We start from the raw sequence: 12,035 nt of genomic DNA on the forward strand, positions 1-12,035 counted from the left end.
TTCAAATTTAAGAAGCTGAAATAAGAGAATTTTGACATTTTTTCTTATAAGCAGTCCATTTTCTGCTCCAGCACTTCTATCCACAGTTGACTCTGGTTGCTGACTATAGTTTTCTGTTTGAGTAACATCACTTGATCAAGCCTTTTCTAATATTCCAAAACCTGAGGTGTAAAAACAACAAGATTTCTTATAAGAACGTGTGTTTCTTTGTGAACCTACAGAGAATTCAGATAAAGGACTTTTGTCCTTAACTGACCCTCCATACTTTTACATTTCATTATCGCTGTTTGCATTTCACTGTTTGCTAAGATAAGAGTAACCAAACACACATGCAGCTCCACGAATGAATGTAATCTGTATTTATGAACATTTTGTTGTTGGTACAGAGGATTGAAGAAACACACAACAGAAGGCACAGTGAATTTTACCACAGTTTTAAACTTTGGTACAATACTAGAATAAAAATGAGACTCGGTATCTCTTTCAATACTACAGAAAAAAAGTCTTGGGCACTCAAAATTTAAATTGTCTTTTATTAACAACGTGCACAGCTGGTCCAGAAAAAGTCACTCAGCACCGTCTGGTTTTGCTCTAAATTTCAGGCAGGACAGTAAAGCGTTTATGGAAATGACTCGTCTCAAACAAACAAACAATGGTGGCCGCCGAAGAGGTTAGCATTAACACTGTTAGCATCAGTTATATCAGAACTGGAGAGCAAAGAACGACACCGAAGGATTTTATCGATGGAAAAGATGTTTTCATTCTTCTCCTGACTGATATTGGATTTTTGACACAGATACTGATATTCGGGCATTAAAAACATCTGAATATCAATATATCAGGCAGTATTCTTTATACAGAATATAAAATATATATTAGGGCTCCATGATGTGGGAAAAAAAATCCTAAAAATGTCAGAAAATGTTGAAAATTGTCAGCCATTGTTTCCCAAAACCTAAGATGACGGCCTCAAATGTCTCACAAGCCAAAGATATTCAGTTTACTGTCATAGAGGAGTAAAAAACAATTGTGCTTTTAACCATATAAGCCAGTAATCCTTTATTTTAGAGGTTCTGAGAGGAACAGTGACCCGTTTAGGTCGAGACATCAAGAGGAAGTTCTTGGTTGAAAAAACACTTTTATTAAATACATGAAAATTCCACCAACAAACAACACAGATTGAATATGTTGTACAATTACAGGGATGATTTTAATGATATATTTAATGTTTTTATAGGTAAATAATAATGTGCACTATTGCTCTCACATCAGACATTTTGTATCAGCCTTGCATGGCTTCAATTACTTTTTTTTAAGTAAAGTTGATACAAGTTAATGTGACCTACAGCTGTTAAACATACGTACACAGCTGTGAAAGTAGTTTTTAATGGTGATAATAATCCACTGAAGGCATCAAACTGATTATATTAGAAATGAAAAGTGTTGTCAAACTCAAACATGAAGGAAAAAAAGTTTCATAAAGATAAAAATGTAAGCTGTCCGCTCCAGCTGTCTGTAAAATGTCAAAAAAGCAAACCAAAACAAAAAAAACTTTTCCCAGTATTCCCAGAAGCTCACAGTGACATCCAACTAACCGTCCAAATGATATGCAAACAGAGAAAAGCTGCTCAGATTTTAGAAGATGGAACAATAAAATATTTGATATTTAAACACGGTAAATTTAAGAAACCTTAAACCACAGCATGAATAATAATAAAGCGTATATGTAATGAATATCTTGCTGATTTGAGCTTTAATCAGACTTTAAACACAACAAAGCGTTCAGGACGTTGGGAGTGGACGGAGAGGTTCAGGGTTTGATGTGCACAGTGCAGCTGCCCTTTGCGTCCCTGAAGGCGCTGCAGTCGAAGTCGGCCACCACGGTCCTCAGCCCGGCCCTGTACGGGACCGTGGTGATCTGCAGCCTCAGTAAGGTATTTGGCGCCAGCTCTCTGCATTTGCTGATGACACGCAAACGTGTGGTACACCGTTAAATCATCGCACATTTTGATAAGCGCAGTTGCATCTTGCACGTTACATCAGCTCTGTTCATTGTTCTCACAGAAGATCCGAAATTAAACAGTAAAATAGTGAATTAGCCACGTCTTCATCCAAATGCACTGCAGATTTTAACTGAATTTTAAGTAAATCCTCAAAAGCTTGTTTCCATCCACTGCTGTTGTGAGTATTAACAGTTTCAAAATCTGTACGGACCACACATACTGACCTTTCCACATGGTCCGATTTGAAGAGTCCAGATCCGATGACCGTCAGAGAGCAGTTTCTCAGCGTCTCGTTGAGTGGGTTTTTGAATTCCACCACCATGGTCATAGTTTGGAACATACGGGCCTCACCGACAACCTGAAACGCACAAACACGCCACACGACAAATGACTGCATGCTGACGCGCTACACTAATGTCAACACAACACGGTAAACGTTTTCATCAACAGCATGTTAGCATTATTATTTTTGTCGCATTACATCTTTGACGTTGTTTTTGTCTTGTTTTGTCTTTTTTTTGTCTCATTACGCCTTTCACGTTGTTTTCACATCATTTCTAGTCTGGTTTGGTCTTTTTCGTGTTGTTAGGTCATTTTTAGTCTTTTACAGTGTGTTTTCTTCTTGTTACGTCTGTCACGCTTGATATGCACTGATGGACACACCAAGAAATTGTCTTTCCTGTGTGTTATTGTTCTGTCCATTCAGGTTTGACTCAGTCTTGATGTCGGGAAGGCCATGCGCAGCGCTGCAGGATAAATAATTCTCCTCAAACGCATTAAAATTAAAGTAACAAGACTGTTTTGAAAATCTTAGGAGTAAAAAGTCCAGGTATTTGTTTGCAAATGTAGCAAGTAAATGTAAAACGTTTTCAGAAAAGATAAAAGCTGAAGGAAAGTACAGATACCTGAAAACTCTACTTTAGTTTTAGTACTTTGTTACTTCCCACTTCTGCTTGTTATGAGCTTGAGTGTCTCCAGGGTCCAAATCAAACGCCTCCCTGCAGTCTTACACAGTGAGGACTCTACTGACCTTCACAGAGATGGAGGGGAGCTCCAGACCGATGTCGGTCTCAGTCTCATAGATGTCGTCTTCCTGCTGTTTGTCAGTGGCAATGGCTGAAACCTTCATACTGTCACAGCCCACCATGTATTTACCGTAGACTGAGAACGGGATCTGAATAGGCAGGATCACATCTGTAGGACACAAGGAGGCGGGGAAGGAAATCATCATGCATTCGGTTTGGCAAAGAAGCAGGAGTGACTTTGATTCTATTTTAGAATCTGTTTTGATGCTTGAGGTGGAGTTTGCTAAAGGAGATCTGTATCTAAATAATATCTCCAAAATAAGATAATATATAAGATTATATATATATGAAAGATGAAGTGAAGACCTTGTCTGGGGCGCAGTGTCTTCTCTTGGACTGTGCTCTGGATGTTGTGTGACAGTTTGCCGTTGTACCTCATGGCCTGGGCATTGACCCGGATGGACATTGTCTTACTGGAACGGTCTTTGTTGCTCAGCTTCAGCTTCAGTTTAATATCCTGACCAATCAGCATCTTGCTCTCCTGGTGTAGAGAAAACAAAGGTCAGTGATGTTTTTCTAAAAAAAACAAAACAAAAAAAAAAAACAGCTGATTTTTGAACAGTCCTTCTTCACTGCCTTTAAAAATCAAAATGTGACCCTATGAGATTTTTAACCGTTACGTTTGTTTTAATAAGTAATGCGTCATGTTGAAACCTTCCTCTTGTACACTTGTAAATGCTTATTTATCAACCTCATTTTCACTCCACTTTAGAACAACTTGTAAGGCATTATTTAAAATTTTCAGCACCAGATGGACTCATACCAAAACAGCACTGTCTTTGATTAAAATATCTGGTTAGCATGTTGATATTATTGGTGAATATGTGATATCACTTAATTTATTATCCCCAAATGGGACCCTGTTATTTCCCAGCAGCATTTTTTTTTTCAAATTTGAGCCACACCACACAACAATGATGACAATCATATTACATCCATACAAAGTGAGTGGCTGTAATAATAGCCTAAACATTTTTAATGCGCTGGTATCAGATTGGTATTCTCCTGCATATCGGCTGATGTGCAGAGTTCAGATATTTGATCAGAGCATCTCTAGTTGGACATGAATTAGCCTACAGATATCTTCAAGGCACAGATGTTCATTATGTCATGCAGACTTCTTGCTTGTTCCCACTTTGCATCATAGAGTTGCACATTGCCCCTCACTATCCTGGTTTTTACCTCTTCGAATTTCATCTCCACCTTCATTGTCTCCTCTCTGCTGTCCTCCTCTGGCTCCTCACCTGAGTTCACTCTGTTGAGTGCACGCTTGAAGACTGCCCTCTCCTTTGAACTGCCTGTTGAGAAACTACCCATCAGTCACTTAAATCAAAGCAGAGAATCACAGGATTACAAAACCCAGTGAAAAACATTTTGAAGCACCGTTGAAAATACTGATTTATGTTTTGATACACCCCGACAGTCTGGATGAATGAATTTGTGCCTACTCTGGAAACCTGTAGTGTTTTGGGTAGCTGCTGTGGTGTTACTAGAATGATTTGGTGGTGGTTGTTAGGGTATCAGTGTTTGGTTGTTGGTTGCTCTTGAATTGTTGGAAAGAGGTTCACAGGATCTGGGAAGTTTTTAGCACTATGGCAAGTGGTTCTTTATAGCAAAATCTGTTAAATGGTCTCATCAAAACAATTGACTTCAATCAAATCAATCAAAGGATGTTTTAGATTTGGCGTATCGCCATGCTTCCCATGGTATTCTGTTCAAGGGCCTGCAAAAATATGTCTATACTGGGGTCAGTCTTAGACACCATTTGATTTCTTGGAGCCTCAAAAAATCTGATCGCATATTTCAAACTCTGTTTATACTGAGATATGTATCTAGAAAACATCCAAAAATGATTTGAAATGACCAAATAAAATTTAATGATTTTTTGCTTGTACTTTTGAAAATCAAGATTAACGGAGGAGTAAGATTCTGGACAAAGACTGTGATTGCGGTTGAAAGGGCGTAACACAGTCAATGAATCTGAAATTCAAGAACATTAAAGGAGATAAGATTAAGGAGAAAGATAGTTGATTGTTAAGTCTAATTACCAAGTCACCAAATACTGACTCTTTGGGTTGATTGTCAGATACTGATGTTTTTGGTTGGTGGCTTGGACCGACCTGAGAATGATACTCAAAAATCAACCCAAACCACAGTTTCAGTATTTAGTATCCCGGGAATGGAAGCAACTGTGTTTCTTGCAACGACATTTCTCCAGAATCTCACATTTGGGTCACCACTATTATTTGTTGTAACAAAGATTACAAGATGACTTTAGCTATTGTCCTTCAAGAAGGAATCAGCACCAAACTAGACTGTTTTATATTGAAAAGATAGATACTGAGTGACGTATTTTAGGCTGCAGTCTTTACCTTCTCTGTGTTTGTAGTTGTTTGTGACATCATTCCTGTTGTTGCTGCCAACAGCCCTGGTGGAGATGTTCTGACCTACTGTTGTGGTATCAGAGTGCATTTTCCTCTTTGAACCATTAGCACTGACCTGAGAACAGGAATGAAATCAGAAAAGAAATGTGACATGGTTTTGTGAAAGATAAGGAAAATAAATAATGGCTCTTTAAAAAGTCTTCAGTCAGCCTGTGTTGGCAGAAAAGTCAATGACAAACTATAAAAGAGGTACAATTCTTATAGATTGTTTAATAGGTTACAAATCAGGGTTCAATGTTAATGTATTTTTGTCACTTGTATGTTTGGGCACGTGGATCAGAAACCTACTTGTGCAAAGTCAGTCAGTTTTTATTTGACCTTTTTAAATTACTAGCCATGTCATGTTTAATCTATGGCTGCAACATCTGTAAAATGTCAAAAAATAGTGAAAAATATGATGTCTCATTTTATCAGTCTAAAACCAAAAGTTACTCAGTTTATATTATAACATTTGAGAGGCATTACCACTTGTTGGGCAAAGAAGTTACCTTGGGTTTACCTTACCTTGGGCAAACCTGCCATCCTTATTGTTGAACTGTGCTGTGTTTGCTAAGTCTACTCAAACAGTTAGCACAGTCTTTGCAGAAGAACCAAGAAACGTAAAAGATGGACTTTAAAAAAATATGAAACAGCATCAAAAAATTTAGCAGTGAATGGAAGAAGGAGTTTAAGTGGCGAGAATATGGCGCATCCAAGGACGCAATATTGTCTGGTGTGTACGGCCAGTTTCCTCAACTAGCCTCAACTTTGGGCTGCCAAAAATTTTCTTTGGCTACCAGATTTAGTGACTTGATGGTCTGTTGGACCAGTGTTTAAAAATATTAGGCTGGCAAAGAAAACTGAGGTATTACACAGTTAGTTTCAGAGTAATTATCCTTATGACATTATGTAGTTATTAAGCACCGGCACTGACCTTCCACTTGACAATGTCAGCGTTGACCTCAGCAAAGACAAACGGCACGTCGTACTTCAGGTTAGCCTCACCCTGGAGGATAGCAGTGACTGGGGCTGGACCACAACAGTACACCCCTGAGGCAAGAGAAAAAAAATTTAACATTTTTTTTTAAAAAAGATTTTCTGAAACATTCTTTGTAATTTTACAAAATGTTTGTCATAGTTTCGATAAGTGGGTGTAATTGGGTGAAGTTGGTCTTGCATTTATTCATTTGTGAGTCTGTCAGGGTGTATTCACCTTCACTCCTTTCCTGTGGGGTGGGATCCAAGACTTGCCAACCGTCGTAGGTATTTCCTTTCTTGAGGTCTGGTCGTTTCATCCATCCCTCAACCCACACATGGAAGTTCCTGCATTACACAGATAAGTTTCCCAGTCCTTACCCAAATGACACCCAAAATGACATCTGTCATGAGCAAATGGCTAATGACACTTTCTAGACAACAATGGCAGAAGCAAAAGTTTTCTTTGTTTTGGAGTAACCCTACAAAAGTTGGCAGAACTCAACACTAGAATGAAAACCAGTTTAACTGTGGCTCCAATATAAGTTTGACCCACATAAAAACTAGGAAAATGGATGGAGGTGCCTCCCATTCTGGTGACATCATGCCAATAATTATATTATTGTCTTTGTGAATTAAATAAATAACAAAACTGGCTGTTTGCCTGGATATTATCTGTGCGACTGCTTGTCTTACCAGATACTGTCCGTGCTATCTGTGGCTCCGTTCTCGTCATAATACCTATCGATAGTTAGGCTGTTGTTCGTGTCATGAGCTGACTGGAAGTTTGTGACGACGCGACATGGGATACCCAGGAACCGCATCACTGGAAAGACATTTAGACAGACACAAATACAAACACATCCAAGTTAATAACAAAGTCCAAGACTGTATCAGTGCTGCTAATATTTGATACGAACAAATGAAAAAGACAGTACAGTACCTGTGCACATCACACCAGCAAACACCCAGCACTGTCCGTACTTGACTGGGTGGCAGTCTCTTTGATACCACTGCTTAAGGATGCTGACGCTGCCGGTCCAATGGGTGGGTCTCACTCCATCACCGTAGTCGTCACGCCAGCGACCCACTAACACACCTCGATCACCGTTGGCGTTAATCTGGCGATTAGAAAAGATTTAAATGTAGCCCTCTGTCATTTGAAATATCATCAGTTCTCTCGGTTGATCTTTGTTTTACAGTAGACTGATCACACATGAGCGGTAATTTGACACACGAAACACTAAACAATCACAAGTCCACCATGTAGACCGACCCCATCAAGATATAGAAACCACTGCATATTTAATAATTATTGGTAAGACTTTATTAGATCTTATTAGAGGGTAATTAGGGACACATCACAACAGATCCAAACTGTAAAATGAAGTGTGCTATTTCACACTGTTACACCCTAATTAGACCTTAATTAGGGGGTAAATAGTGTCTAATAAAACATTATTTATAGTTTTTGTCTAGTCACAGCTTGTTGGCTCTTATTACGGTAAAGTTGTATGTGTTTACTGTCTAATAAAATACATTATTTCTAGTGTACTGTAAAATAAAGTGGTCCTGCTCCCTCTACATTGGTCGACATATGTTATTGTCTGTATCCTCTTATAAAAGAACTGCGGTCCTACCATGGCGCTGATCACACGGCTAACATAGATGGGGTTGCAGCGAGCAGAGACGTCATCAGCCGGGTCTCTCGCGTGTTTTGGGTTGATGTCCAACATCTTGAGGCAAATGTCCACCATTTCCTCCTCAAACTGTGGAGGAAGACACAAATTAGACCAACAAATCAACCAACATACCAACTAACCCACAGACGCCTGTGCAGTATGTCTGCAGGCCTCATGATAGACTTTCTTTTACTCATCAGAAGTAGCACTTATTTTTTTGAAGCACATTCTTGGAAGAAATTGCATTTGAAGAGATGACGTTTTCATTTGGGTGCAGCATTAATTTCTATGCAGCAAACCCAGGACAGTCATGATCTAAAGTTAATTTGAGTCTGTCAGCACTGTGACGCTCACCTGTCCAAAGTCCCAGTACATAGCATTGAAGTAATGGGACGTTCCACTATAAATAAGTCCCTGTTCGTTCATCACATACTCTTGTCTTTCCTTCTCATCAGGAAGAAACACCCAGTCATCTACAAACAATCACACAAGGAGAAGGTTAGATTAGGTTTTAATTTCAGGGAGTCAGTGGACTCATGAAAAACCATCAGCTGTGTCAAACATATGGCCTGTGGGCCGAAACCGGCCTTCTGGATGACTTTGTGAGGTGTGAAAGCGGCAGCGAAGTTATGAATTAAATTTTTTCTAATAATATTCACAGATAATCCTGATTTATGTTGCTGCGCTTAACTCAGGCTTTTCATTGTCTGCTGTACAAACCTTGTGAACGTTTTACTTTTTTTACACAGAAGAATTTGATTAATGGATTAGTTGTCAGCTATTAAATTAATTGCCAACTATTTTAATAATCGATCAATCATTCTAAAGAGAAAAAAAGTCAAAATTGTCAGATTTCAGCTTCTTAAGTGTAAATATTTTTATTTATTTATTTTACTCGTCTTTGACAATAAACTCAATATCTTTGGGCTGTTGACAAAACAAGACATTTGAAAAACACTGATCATTATTATTCACCATTTCTGACATTTTATGGATCAAACAACTAATTGATTAATTGAGAAAATGATCAACGGATACAAGACTTGAAAAACTGGTCAAAGAGTTTAAGACTTTTTTTGAGACAAAAAATATCAAAATTCTCTTATTTCATGTGCTTAGATGTGAATATTTTCTGGTTCCTGTAAACTGTGGACAAAATAAGTCATCTGAGAAAGTGATCGACAGATTAATTGACAATAAAAATAAATAGTTGCAGCAGGTTATTGTTATCCACTTGTTTTACTGGTCTGGCCCACTTTAGATTTGGTTGCACGTGGGCCTTGAACTGAAACGACTCTTGATTCTCCTGCTCTTCATGATTCACATCAGTTACAGAAAGTCACAGATTTGTTTTATTTTTCTTCACCAGGGCTGCAGTAACTCCACCTACCTGAGCACCAGGGGTTGAAGAGCACCACCAGAGTCCCCAGAGCCGTCTTCTCCCTCCCGGTCTCTGCAGACAGTGAGTACTTCCCCACCGGAGCGTCGGCTGGCGGCGTCACGGACAGGGTCACGATGCCCCTTTGCAGGTTGGCGCTCTTGTCAATGTTGTACTTCCATATCGCTTTGACGTCACTGGCGTACATGGGAGACGGGTTGCCAAACTTAGACCGGGTCCCACGCTTTTCTGATGGAGCCGAACCTGATAAGGGCGGTGGGGGAGGTTGGCGGCGTTAGAGTGGAGGCGAATAAATGTTCTTTATATTCTTTATCACAACCTGTTTCTGACACTGAAGTGTGTGTAAGGTTAGGCTGCACCACCAAAGATTAATTTTTAAATAGATTAAATCGTAGTTTAACTTTAAATTATGTTTACAATACACCAAATAAACAAAACATTGTTTGCTAACAAGCAAAAAAAGATTGCCTTAAGCCTAATTAAGCTAGTCATGATGGCTCAGCTGAGCGACACTTTAACTTCATTTTAATTTGTGTAAGTCTTAGACACTGGACCTTTAACTGTCAGTGTGATGTATAACAGAATAGCAGCACAGAAAAAAAACAGACATTTTAAACCATTATAACAGTGTCAGTGCATGTTAATCTACCAGTTTCCACGATGAGCGTGAGATGATCGTAGGCATTGAAAGGCTGCGTCATTTCCAGAGTCAGGAGGAAGGACTGTCCCCGCCTCACAATCAGCTGCTTCGTTGTGATTTCAATGGTGCGATGGGCCGTGTTGTTGGACCGGCAGTGGAAGTCCACACTCTTAATCACTGCAACACAAAAACAAGAGTTAGGGGCCAAACTTTTCTTTGACTGTAGACCTGTGTGATTTATCACATTAACTGATAATGACAGTAGTCGTTAGTTGGACCACTGATTAAGTGACCCACATGAGCTTATCAGCAGTTTTAGTAAATCTTCTCATCTGGATTTTGGTGGCTGTGCAGTTCGATGAAAAACTAGATAGAAAAACCTTGAGGAAATTTCATTACATCTGGCACAATCATCCACTTGAACTTAAGGATGAACAGACTTTGGAGGTTAAAGGTCACTGTGACCTCACATCCGTCCTGTTCTCATGGATGCAGTATCTCAAGAACACCTTTGTCAAACGTGAAATGTCCACTTGGACTCGAGCATTTTTTTTCTGGCCAATATTCATTGACATAACTGGAGAATAGAAGGGAAGATTGTGACAATATTTATCATCTGGTCGGATCGCCGGGTTTAAAATGTGTGTGAAGCATCGATGTTTTAGAATAAGTCGCTTTTTTGCAGCAACATCCATGTTTGAAACTCTGTCGGCTGTTGTGGCAACAGTTTTGTGTCGTATCAGACTCGGTTTGATTGGCTGTGCGTGTGAACACGTACAAGGAATCTGACTTCCAGTTTGCCAAGAAGTAAACTACAAAAGTCTTCACTAGATTTGTTATATGAGTGTGGACAGACATGGACGTAAATTTGAGAGGTTGGCGAGGCGGTAATTCTAGTTTGACTAATCATTTCAGCTCTAGTTTGTTTTGAGTTTTTTGTTACGGAAGTTTGTAGTCTGGTATTTATTCTCATGATGCTGATCACTGACACACCTCCTCCACACACTCTGACTATCAGCATCACCTCTGATAAGACGGGTGACTTATTTTAGCTCATGGAGGTGAAGTTAATGGACAGGCTATTTATTTTATTGACAGACTGAAGACTGTTTGAAATATTTGAAACATCTGATCCTTGCACGATAACATTGTGGAAATAACTCGATCCATGATGTTAAATCACAATAACAATATTATTCTGTTATTCTTCCACGAAATACCGTTTAAAGAAATCAACATTTCTTAATTTCTTAATTTTAGATTTTCAAACTGACCTCATGTCTGTAAGTTTAGACATCATTCAGTAAAAATGTGGATAAATACTTCAGCTGAAGAAAATATGATACAAGCAAAACATCTTATATGTTGTTGTATAAAACATCCAAAGTCACTTTATTATGATTTCACGTATCAGACTTTACAGTCCTAATATTGGCATTGGCCCAAAAACCCAGTATTGATTGGGCTCTATTTTAAACTCTGCTCAAAATAATCAATAAAGTCTGTCTGATTGAAGTCCGGGTGTCATTAATCAACTATAATAAATTTAAATAAACAAATCCAAACTGGATTGATCAAAAAATGTCATCATTCATTTATTTTTAGATAAAACCTCAGTGTGTAAATGATATTGCAGCCTGATGCTGATTTAATGCCACTGCAACAAGTTAAAAAAAATGAATGCAAGGTGTTTTTTTCCCTGTAATAAGTAAAAAAAAAACCAAAATGCCAGTGACAGAAGTAAAAATTTGCTTGTTAATAGATAAAGACAAATATGTTTGGTAAGTTTTTGTAGTGTAATACTCACTCTTTGCCATCCTGTTTCTTC

General features: G+C 38.6%; 1 protein-coding gene across 1 annotated transcript; it reads right to left on the reverse strand.

The window, feature by feature from the left end:
- Positions 1–1,130: 1,130 nt before the first annotated feature.
- On the reverse strand, positions 1,131–12,035 carry LOC146305332 (protein-glutamine gamma-glutamyltransferase 2-like). The gene is made up of 15 exons (XM_084712771.1): positions 12,015–12,035; positions 10,217–10,384; positions 9,559–9,810; positions 8,523–8,641; positions 8,127–8,255; positions 7,430–7,607; positions 7,183–7,312; positions 6,725–6,834; positions 6,446–6,561; positions 5,461–5,587; positions 4,271–4,386; positions 3,395–3,569; positions 3,034–3,197; positions 2,228–2,361; positions 1,131–1,961 (listed from the first exon to the last, which is right to left on the reverse strand). The coding sequence occupies exons 1-15, from the start codon at positions 12,022–12,024 to the stop codon at positions 1,811–1,813; spliced, it is 2,079 nt and encodes a 692-aa protein (XP_084568897.1). The 5' UTR covers positions 12,025–12,035; the 3' UTR covers positions 1,131–1,810.

The sequence above is a fragment of the Lutjanus erythropterus genome, chromosome 23 (assembly GCF_056507025.1).
Source record: "Lutjanus erythropterus isolate fLutEry1 chromosome 23, fLutEry1.hap2, whole genome shotgun sequence".
Classification (NCBI taxonomy): domain Eukaryota; kingdom Metazoa; phylum Chordata; class Actinopteri; order Lutjaniformes; family Lutjanidae; genus Lutjanus; species Lutjanus erythropterus.

Bases quoted from the DNA above. Each gene is read 5' to 3' on its own strand.
- LOC146305332 (XM_084712771.1), bottom strand. The intron at 7,313-7,429 runs GTACTGTACTGT...ATGTCTTTCCAG, and splicing joins TGCTGGTGTGATGTGCACAG to TGATGCGGTTCCTGGGTATC. The intron at 4,387-5,460 runs GTAAAGACTGCA...GTTTCTCAACAG, and splicing joins CAACTACAAACACAGAGAAG to GCAGTTCAAAGGAGAGGGCA.